This window comes from Stenella coeruleoalba, assembly GCF_951394435.1.
Source record: "Stenella coeruleoalba genome assembly, chromosome: 10".
NCBI lineage: Eukaryota > Metazoa > Chordata > Mammalia > Artiodactyla > Delphinidae > Stenella > Stenella coeruleoalba.
In genome coordinates, this window is record NC_137156.1 from 88,710,653 (window position 1) to 88,726,356 (window position 15,704).

The 15,704-nt window shown below is 36.6% G+C and overlaps 1 protein-coding gene across 10 annotated transcripts in view; it reads right to left on the bottom strand.

The window, feature by feature from the left end:
* Positions 1-15,704, bottom strand: part of CNTN3 (contactin 3) — a 321,453-nt gene that overhangs the window by 185,791 nt on the left and 119,958 nt on the right. For 7 of the 10 annotated variants that reach the window (XM_079933639.1, XM_079933635.1, XM_079933640.1 and 4 more), the window contains one exon: positions 6,176-6,351. In XM_079933639.1, the coding sequence (XP_079789765.1) occupies positions 6,176-6,351 (176 nt within the window). Of the gene's footprint in view, positions 1-6,175; positions 6,352-11,196; positions 11,288-15,704 lie in introns of those variants that run through there. The other 3 variants (XM_079933642.1, XM_079933643.1, XM_079933644.1) reach the window with 3 other exon arrangements.

The window sequence follows — 15,704 nt, forward strand, 5'->3', positions numbered from 1 at the left end:
AGTAATTCACCAAGAGTCAGAGATATGAGTCAAAAGAAGAAAATTTGGATAGAAGGTGTGTGGGGGAGTGGTGAGGTGGGAAAAGTGAGGAGAGAAGCAATCCAATCTAGGTGGTCCAAAATGCAAATAATGATGTATGTCAAAAAGAAAATAGAGAAAACCAGGGAGAGGTAATCATAAAAGCTCTCAAAACTAAAGGCCTCATGTTCTCAAACTATAAGGACTCAGAGAGTATCAAGGATGTTAGATAAAATTTGACACATACCAAATCAAATCACTGTGAAATTTAAGAACACTAGAGACAAAGAAAAAATCCCACAAGCTTCCTCTAGAGAAAAACAGGGCCTTCTACATAAGGAATCAAAATGGCAACAGATCTCTCAACAGCAACACTGGATGCCAAGAAACAAGGAGAAATATCTTCAGGTTTCTGAAGGAAGATGACTTCTAACATCGTATTTTTACAAGGCTGAGTCTCTCAATCACGTGTGCCAGTATAGTTCTTAGAACACATGGTCCAGAACAATCACAGCTAGTCTTCCTCCTTTCTTGGGACACTTGAGGACATGGTGCTCTAAGACAATGAACACCAAGAACGAGGAAGAGGTGGACATGGAATATAGCTGAAGGGAGATCCTGGAAAGAGAGTTTTGCCCCTAATGTGCAGGAAAACCAATCTAAACTGGAGCATCCCAAAACCTGCAAGACAGATTTCTCCAGGAAGGTAAAACTGATAGAATATCGGAGGCCTCTCAAAATCTGAGAGGACCTCCAGAAAACTGGCCAAAATTTTGGTTGACACAAGTATAAGACTACAGAAAATTAAGAAATTAAAAATTAAGGTTCCTAATTTGAAGGACAAGAAAATTATGCACGGAAGGAAAAACAATCGTAATTACAGTCTGCTACAAAAGTCAGCTCTGAATATCATTTACAAAATCAGAGTAATGTAAACACTGAATATTGACCTAATTCAAATTTTGACCCAATAAAATCCTGTAATAACATGCTCTGAATTCATGTATATTCAAATGTTAATCATGTGGCAACTGGATTCTTTGCAGCTCCCTCAGTTGCAAACTGAGACAGGTGAAATGTTTATTCTTTGTGGAGGTTTGGATGGGGATTGGGTTGGGGAAAGGGCTTGTGATCACTTGGGTCTCTATCCAGTCAAAGTACAGTAAGTGGAATATAGTGTGGATTTCCCTATTTTTAACTTTGTGTTTTTGTAAGAGCCATGACTTTAAAAATGCTGTTTTCTTCATAAACCTCATAAAAAAGCAACCTCACATTTCTGCGGTGGCAAGGTGGTGGTATGATAGTGTTATAGCATCGGTTGCCAGATTTGACGGCCAATATTAATGCTTAAAACTGAAAAATCAAGAAGCAGCAAATAAGCAAATTATTTAAAAAACTGAAGTAAGTATCAAACATTTAGGAGAATGTTTTTACCATTTCAGGAAAAGGAAGAGAAAATTTTAAACAACTCATGAGAGAACATGAGCTATAAAAAAATCAATACTTTAATGTAAAATTAAGAACATCTGTTTATCATTTGACACCATCAAGGAAACAAAAAGCCACTAAAAAGAAGATATGTATATAACTGACAAAGGATTAATCCAGAGTATACAAACAACTCTTAAGTTAAAAAAAAAAAAGACTACCATACAGTGAAAAAGTATCTGGATAACAGAAACATAAATGGTCAGCAAATCTATGAAAATGAGCTTAACTTCATTGTAATTATAGAAATGCAAATTAAAACCAAAATTACATTTTAATTTAAAAATAAAAATGCAAATTAAAAAGTAAACTACAATTTTATATTCACCAGATTTGCACAAATTAAAATGCTGAACAATAACAAATGTTGGCAAAGACTTAGATCAACAGATACAAATATACTGTTGGGGGGAAGTTGTTGATGTAGGAATGCTGTCTGATGTCATTACATAAAAGTTTAAGAAATGAAAAAGGTAAAACAATTTTACATGTTGCTTAGAAGCACATACATATTTATTCAAAGGATTAAAAAAGCACGTATAATTCAGAACACGGGCCACCTATTCAGAGGGAGCTTAAGAGAGAGAAGATAGTGTCATCAGGGTGAGTTATCAGGTAGCTTTAATTGTACTTTGAATCTTTAACTCTTATGATAAGTGGTGGCTACACAGAGATTCCTTACACTTTTCTCCATACCATTTATACGTCTAATATAATTCATGATTAAAAATGTACTGCACCTCAAAAATGGTTAAAAGAAAAACATTTTAATAAAGAATGACAGGAAATTCAAGAATAAGAGAAGTAAAACTAATTATCAATAAAGCAAAGATATTTGGGGTTTTGGAGGTACTACCCTCACTTTTCGTGGTTGGAATTAAGAATCTGACAAAAACATTTGCAAATATATTAAACAAGCTTCAAAAATTATACACATGCAACGTAACAGTAAATCACTGAGAAAATGTCTACAATTCAAACATTGCATCATTTTACGTATCTTCCCCCTCCCTAAATTTTGTGATTGCTCCACAAAGAATCTGTTAAAAGGAATAAAAAATGCCTACAGAAAGTACGCTTCTTAAACTATAAATGAGCTTTCCACTTTCATTTAATTACAAATACTATTTTTAAGCATCTTGAAAATTAAGATAAAATTTCACTGGATTTTCACCAGTGTTAAAAGTGGTGCATTGAGGATAATGTCATTTACTCATTTCTCCATGAAGCACATTTTAAGTACTTTGTCCATGGCTGACAGAAACAAAGAAGTATTACTAAGCATGCAAACATAGCTATAGTGAATAATTAGAACATTTTTTCCATGACAACACTTTATTATCTACTTACCTGTGGCAAAAACAGTCACAGTTCCCCTGAACTGGAGTCATAAGCATCTAGAAGGATGTATATGTAGCAGTGCAAGACTCTTATTAACCCCTTCTTTCAGTTAATGTATTACATCCCTTCAAGGTTGTCAAATTAAAGGAATGCTCTCTTATACCTGGTAATTTGGAATCTCTGATGTATTACATATCCTCCACGTTTTTTGCCACCTTCTTTGGTTTCTTTACCAGAAACCTATATCTCAAACATATGAATTCAAACATTCATTTTTTATATTTCCAGCTTAATGTGGCATCAGGCTAAGAATAACCAATATTGCTCTTTGTAACGTCCCAAAACCACTTGTGAAAACGCCAAAAAAAAAATTGCAAAACAAAAGAATCTCACTGTACATCCAAAACTGCAAAAGCAATCAAATGCCAAGCATATGAGTAAATAAAACTTATGAGGCCGATGAGGCAGACTGTGGGGAAATACAAGGGACTAAATGGTAGGTACATCCTGGGTTTTCTGTATAAAGAGAGAATTCACAACAAAGGTAGGAAGATATTTTGTGCCTTATTCAGCACACGTATCCTGATAGGATGCACCCCAAAGAGAAACTCAAGGACAGCACCAAATGAAAAAAAAAAGGAAAACTTTTGTTGGAAGAGGGAATCCACTCACTATGTGCTCTTAGCTTCCTGTTAAGTGTTCCTGGATGTGCCAAGAATGAAAGGCCCAGTTGCTCCATTTCTCAGGGATGTGTTTTCAGAGACCAACCAGGAGGGATAGGACAAGCTCTCCCTCTAGGACAAAGAGCAGGCTTGCTTACTCCCTGTTATAAAAGAGATGGATTCTCTAATCTCAGTGTTCCTCAGCTGCGGGTGTAGCATCTCTCCTGGCTAAATCATATCACTTCTGTGGGACTTGGGGGTGAGCCCAGGAATATCATGTCTTCTGCTAGCATCCATGGAAGAGTAGCAGCCTAGCTTATTAGCTCGTAAGTAGGGTAAAATAAAATCCCAGACTCAACAACTTTATCCCCCTTGGCCTATAATGTTCTGGCCAGGAAGTAGGGGCAGACTGCAAGAGACATGATATAACTTTAGAAGTATTTGCAAACAAGCCACGCTCTCCAGGAAGAAAAGACTGAGGAAAAACCTACAAGTTAATGATACTTCTCCCGGTATTAGAGGGCATCAAGGATCTGTAGTAGAAAAATAGCACTGCTTAAGAGGAATAACGTATTTTGTGAAAGACTCTGGGGAATAGGGAATTAGACTGGAAACTTCACATTCCCCTATAGATCAGAGAAGTGAATCTGACCTCTGCATGTGGCAAAGAAAGCAAAATCAGGGTAATCGATTGACCTGTGTTGACAAAGGCTGAGTTTAGACAAAATTTGCTTTAGAACCTATTAAAGGTATTAAGCATAAAAATGGAAACATCAAATGGAAGTAGGAGGAAAGACTGCCTCTAAGATCCAAAATAGCATTTCAGAAAACTGCCTGTATCTTCAGAATAAAACAAACAAATAGATGTGGCTTCAATCAATCAGAAACAGAAATTCATAGGAAAGAACAACCTGAAATAAATAGTATTTCAAAAAATGGGACAAAAATAATCCCTTTCAATCCTTTTAAAAATATAAATAAATCAAACATACAACTAAAAGATGCAGGAAAAGTTCCTGAATTGTGTATGAGATGTCTAAGTTTCGATATAATAAAATAATTTTTCAAGTTGTAAGCAAAGCAAATAAAAAAAGAGATCTAAACCCATCTGTATGCTGGAAATATATATATTTATCTTTATATATATATATATATATATGTTTTTAGCTAAAAGAATGAAGAAAAAAATTATCCCATAGTCAACCAAGAGAAACAAAAAATAATTACAACAAAAAAAGGAGGTGGGCGGCTTCCCTAGTGGCACAGTGGTTGAAAGTCCGCCTGCCAATGCAGGGGACACGGGTTCGTGCCCCGGTCCAGGAGGATCCCGCATGCCGCGGAGCGGCTGGGCCCGTGAGCCATGGCCGCTGGGCCTGCACGTCCGGAGACTGTGCTCCGCAGCAGGAGAGGCCCCAACAGTGAGAGGCCTGTGTACCGCAAAAAATAAATAAATAAATAAATAAAATTGGGGGGACTCCAAAAATTTAAAATTCTGGCTACTAGAGAAGTAAACTTTTATAAATTAAAAAGTAATTTTATAAACTAAAAGATAAACTTAAACTTGTGTAACATCAATATGACATATAGCTATCAAAATGCCCAGAGAAGATACAGGTGAAAAAAAAAAACAAAAACCTGTTCATAGACGGAAAAGAAACAGAGGAAGCAGAAGAAAGAGCAAGGAAGTTTGAAAAACGGAACACACAGAATATAATGGCAGGAACAAAACCAACCATTGCCATTATAAAAACAGAAGCAATAGAATAAGCCATGCATTAAATGACACATCATCAATTTATTAACGGTCTGTGGCAGTTGGGGGAGATTACTACCACATTATAAGAACATGTGCATTCTAATTTCAGAATAATTGAGGTGTAAAGAACTAAAAGAAATCTTAGAACCAAGGTAATGCTGATATGCATTATATATGAAACATACAACAAAAACAAAGGAAGAGAGACTAGTAAGAAGAAACAAAAATTAGAAAATAGTCGAAAGATAGATCAGGAAGATAAACACTAAATTAGGTCTCTGGTCCCAATTCTAAATTCCCTGCTAAAAAGCATGTGGTTTTCTCAGGATGGGACATGGCTTCACCCTGGTCCAATTAACAAGGTACAAACTTGGCTTCCAGAGCCAGGCCTCAGTGGGGGCCTGTGTTGAAGGTCATCATGAGCTGGGCAAAACTGCAGTGGAGGTCAAAGACATGTCACGTTCTTTTCTTTCTCACTGTCTTTGTTCCTTTATATTTTCAGATTTGTTAGATGTAATTCTCTAATTTCAATGTTCTGCCAGAACGAAGGTCATGCCTGACAATTCGTTCATATGCATTTCAGTTCTAACATAGTACAAAGCACAGAGTAACTAATGAATAAATACATCCTTAACTAGATTCTTTTTCCTCCCCTAAACAGAATCCTTACAAAACAGTAAAACAGATAACACACACACACACACCTACATTCACATACACCCACATTCACATACACACACATTTTAAACTCTGATTTGTACAGTATATAATTCAATCGTATTGAATTACTTTCTCAACCTATTTCCTTAATTAATAAATTCCACATATTGTTGCTGAAATCCGAAACGACCGCACAAATTCAGTTATATATTTTTAAATGTTGGACTTATATGTGTGAACATATACTTACAGGCAAACTGGAGTTTAGCTTCTCTGCTGACAATTGTTCCAACTGAATTTGTTGCAAAACATTGATAACTTCCTGTATCCCAATTTCTGTTGGGGTTAATAACCACAAGATTTCCTCCGTTCAACTTATAACGATACTCCATACTCAGATTAATATCGCTTCCATTCAGCTGCCATCTGCAAAACAAATGTCCAGGATTTTCCCCTTAGTATATTTAAACTTTTTTAAAAATCTGCATTATATAATCTACTTTAAACATCAGCTCTCTTATAAATGAAAGGCAACAAATATATCATTCAATTATTACATAAATGAAAAATCAAACATGCCTAAGTTTTGTTATCAGAAACCAAAGGTTAAATTATAGTAGAAAGCACAAGAGAGTAGCATCTAAAAGCTAACGATTTTTCAAGATTTTCTGAAGAGGTGAGAATAATTTAGTTTGTTCACTAGGGGGAAAATTAGGCTTGGTCTGTATAGACAAAGATGAAGTAGAAAGTTGAGGTAATTATATCATGTACTTCAGGCCAGTCTCATGCTGCCAAAGAAGGGGGAAAAGAGCACATTTCTTTGATTTATCCAGACTGACTGAGCACATTTAATAAATTAATTGGGTAAGTGCTCAACTATCCATTTCAATTTGTCTGAGTAAATACCTGTCCCCGAGGCCCTCCGCTCTTCTAAGCCATCACAGTGATATTTACTAAATGGTACACTGTGGTAAAAGATTCTAAATGCCACCTAGGGGGTCGGAAATAGTAAAGGCACTAACCCCAGAGCCATATTTATCAATGGGAAGCCAAAATAAAAAAAGAAAGAAGCTGGTTTTTAAACAAGAGTTTTCAAATAGAAAAACCAGAATTTTTTCAACAGCAAGCACACCTGACACATCCAACTAGATTATTACCTTTAAAAACTCATTGCACAATCTCAAGAACACATCCATTGTATAAATTAAGCCGTCTGTCTCCTGGAGGACTTGATTTTTATAATCAAATTACACTGGTATCCGTTCTATAAATTTTAGAGTATTATGGCAACAATCTCAATTGCTTTTCATAATAACTTTGAGGAAGTGGTTAATAAAATGACCATTTCACAGATGAGGATTTCAATAAAACAGCTGAGTGAGTTTGCAACTCTCCCCAAACTATTAATTACTGGATCAGAACTAGTACCCATTTGAATTCTAGCCCAGAGGTCTTTAACCATGTCATGGGTCATATAAAAATTGTATTAATATATTAAATATTTAACCTGGAAATAGTAATATTGTGAAAGCATAAAAAGAGGTGAAATGTGAACATTATCACAAACCAAAGCACCTAAAGGTAAATGAAATATTATACAGCTGAGAAAACGCATGAGCTTTTGCAAACATGGAAAAAGTCTTACAAAGGTGAAAACATTTTTTACGGTGCAATGTGATACTATGTATATAAAGTTTTAAAACATATAAAGTAATATTAAGAATGTATTAAACATTTTAAGATGTATGAAGATGAATCACTTCAAGTTTAAGGTACTTTAGAGCTCTCATGGAGAGAAAAGTGAGAAAGGGTTATGGGGCAAACACTGGGAAATTTAGCTTTTTTGGTTTAATTTCCTAAACTGAATAGTGGTTATATGGATGCTCATCATTACACTTAATTATATGTTTATGTCATTTTCTATATCTGAAATAGTGCATAATAAAATTTTAATAATGGAGGCTACAGAAAATGAATAAATTTAGAAGTTTAGTTTCTACAGCTCAAAGCAATATTATATCATTTGCTCATTTTAAAAATCAAGACTTTCTTGATTTTTTCTTTCTTTATGCACATACAAGTCTCCCAGGTCTAAAGCAATATTTCTTCTGAGAAATCAAAATGAAATTAAGAGGAAAAACTGGAGGCCCCATGTCTATTCTTTTGAACGTAAAAGAGCAAAATTACAAAGAAATATGAAAAAGCCATAACTGCTTTCTCGTTTGTGGCAGACTTCCGCCATGGGTTTGATTCTGCTTTGTTTGTAGAGTATCTCTCTTATGCTCCTTCCCAAGGCAAGTCCATATTTGCATGTCCATTTTAGGTCACTTTCTTCTCTCATGACTTTAATCCTGCCCTTAGAAATCTGAAGTCGAACCACGAACACTTATTAACCCTTTTCATCTTATTCCTGCCCAAATCCTAGAACCACAGAAACTCAGAAAAGGAAATGAAATCAAGGGAAATTGTCCATCTGCATTCTGTCTGAATACTTTGCACTCGATATACAACGTGGTCGGCAGACCAATATCATCAGCATCCTCAACACCATATGAGAGTTTGCTGGAAATGCAGAATCTTGGGCTCTATCTTAAATCTACTAAACCAGAATTGGCATCCTAGTGAGATCTGCCAGTGTTTAATATGCCCATTCAAGTTTGGATGAACTGGTCTATGATATCCCCAAGAAGCAACCATGCCTATAAGGGACATAGATAAGAATTCTCTGCTCTTGATTTAGCCTATTTCATATTCAACAGCTATGATTAGAAAAAGCAACCTTCCCTTCCTGGTGAAAAAACATTTATTGAGTGCCTATATGTCAGGCAACTTTCCAGGTTCTAAGAATGGGGTGAAAAAGGACCCTGCCTTCATGGAACTTACATTTTGGGGGAGACTTTTTTATGATTCATAGTTCCTACCCTTTCCCTCTTGTCCAGTCCCAGGCTCTATCCAATCCTACCATGTAACAGCAGAAAGAACAGAAATGAAATTCAGAAACAAGTGCTCCATGTTTTATGGGTTGGACTCATCCCTCACCAGCTGTGTGACCATGGGCAATTAAGCTAACTCCTTTAAGCCTAAGTTTTTAACATGTAAAATAAAGAGAATGTCATCTTTCCCATAGGGTTGTTCTATCAATTTATTTAGACAATGTATGTAAAGCCGGTGGCTCAGGGCAGCCAGCCAACAAATGGGCCGGCACCACTGTTAACAAGGGAGGAGGTTCCATCTGTCTGCTTTGTTTTTCTCTTCTGCCACCCTCATAGAGTAGACGTGGGTTATTCGTAACCTGCTTGATTCAATGCTTTTGGTCATCTCCTCTCGTGTGGAACGGGCTGTGTCTTCCACATAGGGTTTGTCTGCATTTGTACCTACCTGAGAAGTCAGGGAAACATGGGACGAAACACATGCTGGGCTTGACCTTCAAAGAATAAATCTGAGAGTAAATCACAAGTGGGTGGGTTGAATTTTTAAGCTGCAAATGGCTTGCCAGTTACTAAATGGTCTAATACTTGCAGGGGAGGAGGGAGGGGAGATCTCCTCTAAATGCAAAGCAGGAAAAATATAGTTAATTTCACATACTTTTTGAATGGAAAACTCTCATGACAAAGGGTACTTGGGGCTTTGTTACCTACAAAGAACAGTTTGTACCAAGGAAAAAGGATTTCAGCTCCAGAGTCTAGAATGTTTACGGCCTGATGAAGCATGTCTGATGGCTTCATTTGAAAATTCTGTTTTCTTGTTTAGCTGATGAATAATAAAGGTACAATGGCTATGTGGAAAATTGTAAAGCTAAATAAAAATATAGAGAAGCACTTCTTCTTGCCCATTTAATAGCTGGAAAGATTTAGAGATCATAAAGTATGTGGGAAAATACCGTATTTCAGTAAGTGTCTAAGATCTAAAAGCTATCATCTCAAAGTTTTGACTGAAGATCCAAAATGGAAAACATTTCTTCTATTATGCATAAGTGTTTCTTACTTCTTTTAGCTCAGTCTTTGTCATACAGACAAAATCTCTATATTATTTCACTATGTGAAGAGGTAAAAGCTACTCTCTTTTACGTATGTTTCTGCTAGACCGAAAGTATAAGTGCATTTGTTTTAGCAAACTCTTCGAGCAAAGATATACTTGAGATACTCTGAAGAAGGTTAATTTTCTTTTAACAAAGCAACATCATTATTTCTCTCCTCCTTAACACTATTCATCATTAAATGGAACTCATCCCCAGGTGATATAAAATTTCTTAATATCTTATTAAACAATGGTTGTTTTTCCTCTTGCTGAAAATATATGAATTCAAAAGGGTTGTCTTGGTTTAAACTCTGCAATGTGTAAGCAATCTCTGGGCCTGGGCATCGAAATATTATTTTATCCTGAGGAAAGAATGTACTTAAGTTCCTAATACAAAATATTCATATTTGGGCCCGATTTCTGAATATTTCTAATATGATCTTCTGTATAAGAAATATCCATGAAAACTGAAGGCACACACATATACTCCTTAGACAAAGAACGTGTCCAATAAATCTACAAATTAGACTTAATTCCTTTGCAGTAAATTGTAATCCAGCTGTTCAGAGTTCATGAACATCATGCATGGTGGTAAGACTGTGACAGGTAAGTGGCACATTCGGGTCATAAATTTGGGAAGCTTTCAGAGGTAGACACTTTTAGTTTTGCACATTCACAATCCTTTGTAAAAGTTACAGATGTCTACCTTACGAAGGAATTTTGAAGTTCCTGAGGACTCTAAAATCTCAGAGTGAAATCTTTTTGAAATATGGAAATTGTTTAAAACTTCATAAAAGTAACATTTGCATACCCCAATTCCATTCCAAAAGGCTTAATGCAGTGATCTGGAGTAAAAGAAGACAGCTCTGGGGCTCTTGGGGCTACGTACACCAGCATTTCAATCATGTAACATTTACACTGTGCTCTAGAATCACACTAACATTGTAGCTTTAGCTCAGTGGCAAATGTCACAAGATTAAGCACCTCTGCATAATCATCATCTTGTAACACTCTTGAATGATCTTGTAAGTTCACTGTCTGCCTTCAGTGATCAAACGCTCATTCTACATGAATTAGGATTTGCTTTTAGAATCCACAAGTAAGAAATGGTTTATTATTCATATTTCACAGCTCTGATTCTCAGGCAATGAGCTCTCATCCCCCTTAACTGCTTGGTGCGGAGCTTATATGTGAATTTGTTTCTAGGCCAGTAACTTGAGGTTGGGGGTCTGGAAGAAGTCCTGGGCCACTTACTCTGATCGCTGACCTGAGGCAGCATGGATTGGATCAGTCCACTTCTAAGTCTCAGTTACATCCTCTACACAACAGGAAGCTGGTATCGACCTCATTGGAGAGAGGCTAGGGAGGTAAAGTGAGCATGAAAAACCGGGCCAAGCCTGCCACGATAGAACTGTCAAGGCTACGGCACCTTTTCCCCTAAAAATCTCAAATACAATTTCTTTAAAACATCGTACAGGCCCTCAGGTTAACAGTTTTTGAATCTTGAATATAAAACATAAGGTATGTGACATGAGAGATATTTCAACTGGTAGTTATTACTTTTAAGTGATGAAAACTACAGTGGTGACTTCCAGGAAATAACTAAAACATCAGTAACTGAGAGCACGTGAATCGCTGCCTTCCAACACAAAGAACAAACTATGTGTAAGACTGTGTGTGTGTATGTTTGTGTGCAAACACAAATTTACATAACAGTGAGTTAAATCAGTATAAAAAGCCTAGATTCTCAGTGTTGAGAGGTGCTTTTCAAACCATATAAGCCCCATTGGAGGATGACTGTCAATCACTGCTGAATTCCCACCATCGGGCATAATAGGTTATGCATGGTAGGTGCTCACAGAAGCTTCCTGAATTGGAGCAATCTTATTTTACCCTCTAACCTAGCCATCACTAGCCTCCATACAGTCGTCCCTAACTGTGGCCATCCATATTACCAACAAACATCTCAAAGACAGGGAACGAATGCATAATTATTTTCATTTACCATACGAGTTGTTATTTAATTTACCATACTAGCTATTACTGTACATGGCAACCTCTTACAAAAAACCACACTAGTATGGAATGAAAATAATGAAGATAAACATAGCTGTATCTTGTTGTCAGTATAATTTAAGGCACCGAGTCCTAAACTGGGTCTTCCACTAGAACTTTGTAACAAGTCACCCTTTGAAATTGAAACTAACAAAACTGAGTGACAATAAACTGGGTGACATCAGGTAGTTTCAAAATAATCCCAGGATGTCATTCAGCTCATGGTTGATTGTATTAATACTGTCCTTCAAGATATCTACACCCATCTTATAAAATCTGGTCAGGAAAATGGAAACAAAAACAATATTCCAAAGAAAAACAAATATCACGTGTTAGACTTTGATCTAAAACCAAACAAAAAGGACAAAATAATTTACTAACATCTTTAGGGGGCTGGGGCTGGGTTTGGAAAATATGCCCACATTAAATACTTGTTAAGTCAACAGGCAATACTTTATTTGGGGTTTGAGAGGAAAATTAGGAATTTAGTCACAGAAGCAATTTGTGGTTTTAGATGCAGCTTTCAAGTTAATAAGCAAATGAATTTGTGTTCAAATGCAATGTTTGTTAATATGTTTACTGAAGTGATGAGAATAATTGCAGTCCTTGAAAGAATGAATGTCTGAATTTGCATATTCAATACTTTATCCAAAAATAACTAGTTAGGCTTCAGCAATTATTGCTGAAGATACAAATGAGTTAAATTGTGATGCTGTGTTTTTAAAAATCAAGTTTTTTAAATGTGTTTTATGACACAGATTCCCATTTGTCACTCATTGATAAATTTTAAACATATATAATAAAAAAAGGAGGCAAACAGAGATTAAAGCTACACTACGATTAAAAACAACTGTTCAGTTTACATAGGTAAAGCCTCGTTTAAATTCATCACTGATTGTCTTTCAATTACTCTGAGAATTATAGAAGACGGCTGCTATTTCTGCCTTCCCTGCATCCATTTCAGCTTTTTCTGGTAGCATCTTTCTCCTCCTCCTTTGAAGAGGCCACTCTTCCCAGGGCCCAGGAGTGGCCAATGAGCACAGTCCGTATCTCAGGCCTTAGTGATTAGTCAAGAATACAACTGTGACCCAACTGATTTAACTTGTGTTTGATCAGTATGTGTTTTCCTTCCCCCTTGCCTCACTACCAAAACATAAGACCAGCAGCAAAAAGATGTTAATTTTTTAACTGTCATCTTTAATATCTAAAATCTAACCTCCACATTTCTCCTGGGTTCTGACTGCTGACAGTATTAGCTATGTTTTTATTTCATGTTTTTCTGACGCCATTCAGAGCTTTTGATGACTCTAACAGGAAAGATGTCCTCCTTTTCCAGTTAATATTCTGTGGAGGACATAAGTAGACCTAAGCAGTCATCTTTGTCACCTCAAGGGCAATCTGTCTTAAAATAGAGCCAAAAAGAAGGACTCAATCCAAATTTAAGAATATCCTACAGAATAAACAATGGACCACTTCTGATCCTGTGATCCTTCGAGACACTCTTGACTCCCGAAATACGATCTAACCCCAAACTGCCTCTCTTTGTTTCCTCTCTGTTAACTTCATTCCATTTCTTTTTTCACGCCACCAATTTAGCTTTCACTGTTTGCTAAGCATTCTGAATGTAAGGATGAAGAACACACTGTCTTCACCTTGAAGGAAGTTACATCCGACCAGGCAAACCCACTTCATTTTGGTAAGTTTTATAATCCAGGAAGGCCTAGGTGCAATGGGCAGTACATGGCTGAAGCACGGAACCCAGCTCTGAGGATATCGAGAAGGCTTCATGGGAGAGACAGTAGCACAGCCAAGTTTCAAATGCCCTGTAAGAGACACTGTCCACCTCTGCTTGCCTCAGGCACCAAAGAAATTCTTTCTTCTTTATGGTGTGCGATCATTCCAACCTTGTAAACGTTTCATTGCTCTTAGTAGCTGACTCTGTGCGGGGCCCAGAGCTCATCAGCTAGAGAAGTCAGGATGCTAAAAGGAGTTGAGCTTGAGGACAGGCTCAGAGAATTGGGCCTCATAATCTAGCAGAACAAATTACATTTCCTTAGGGCCAAGGGAATTTAGAGGAACAATAATTCTTACTTGCCTTGGAGCACAAAAGTAAAATAACAGTGACATCAGATCTTACGTGGCAACAAGATATACATAAGGGACAAATTGCATATAATCAAAAATATACTTTAAATATATTTCACATTTTATTAAATAGAATGTATCATATATTATACACAATACATATGCTATATATGCTCTATCCTATACACTGTATGTGGTACCATGTATAGTATTATGGGGTGGGTCTCCACACGGATGTGTGTTTAGATAACGAGTAAACACCTTACATTTACTCCTTGAATAAATGGTGAGCAGAAATTAGTCCATTATTTTTTCTTCGTTCTTAGACTGAATGCATTTCAGTAAATTAAACATGTGCAGGATGTAACTCCATTATAGGGAACTTAAAAGGGAGAAACTGTGGCTGAGAGATCTGCATTTTGCAATGTTATATAGTCCTTACAACATGTATATCCAAGATTCCTCACACTGTACTTTATTAAAATTATTTGTTATATAAAGCTGGAAGAGAATGATGCTCTGGCTGCTTCCTTGTGATGAGAGAAAAACAGAAGAGCATTTATAGAAAAGGGCTGTGGATCCAAGGGTCAGAGTAGAGCAGTGCTGTCTGATAGAACCTTCTGCAAGCACCACAAGTTTCATCTATGTTGTCCATTACAGTAGCTATTAGCTACATGTGACTGCTGAGCACTTGAAATGAGGCTGCTGTGACTGAGGAACTGAATTCCTAGTTTAACGGATTTAAACGTACATGGCCACCCTTGGCTACCGGCTACCATATTGGACAGCACAGCCTGTAAGTCTCCAGCTAGACTAAACTTTGTGAACACAAAGGCCACATGGGACACATTCACTTTTAAGGCTTATCTTCTTTGGCCTACATTATATTTAAAAAGAAAAACAGTCAACATTAGAAGTAGTTCAAAAAAGACAGTTTCTCAATTTTAAACATGTCTTGAAAAGGTTTTGTAATATTGGACCATGATTCCTGGATGGCAACAACTGGCTAGTGTTAAGGGGCAGTCGTGACCAGCGGACGGACTTGTGGCTGAATGTGGGACGGTCTCCAGTCATTATTCAATATGTCCATATGTTCCTAAGGCAGGGCCACCTCTTTTAGTTTTGTTACTCACCTGGTCCCCATTGGCATTTGAATACTATACTCCAGTGTAACCCAAATATGCGGTCCCTTTTAATCCTGAATGGAATCAGTAGAGGTGACCAGGGAGCCTCCTGTTTGGGATCTTTCATCTTAGCAAATGATGGGCATTTTTAACCCTTTAAAAATTGGAGAAAATCCTTCCCATTTAAAAAAGTTATTAATACTTCCTCAGGGTAACCTCTTTCAGCATCGTCAGCAATTAAAATGAGACTGAATACTAATTAACCTTTAAATACAGGCTTTGGGGCTCAGGCGGGAAGATGCAAAAGAAGGAATAAAATTCTCAATTAAACCCTAAAACAAGTAATTTCTCTTGAGAATTTCTGAACTTTTGGATTTCTAATATGGCCAATTAAGAGTTCTTTTTACCCAGTGGGATAATAACAAAGACAAGATTTCTCATCAGAGAAGTTTGCCTCAGTCTATAAGACAAGCTCTGGGCTTTCAAAGGACATTCTTT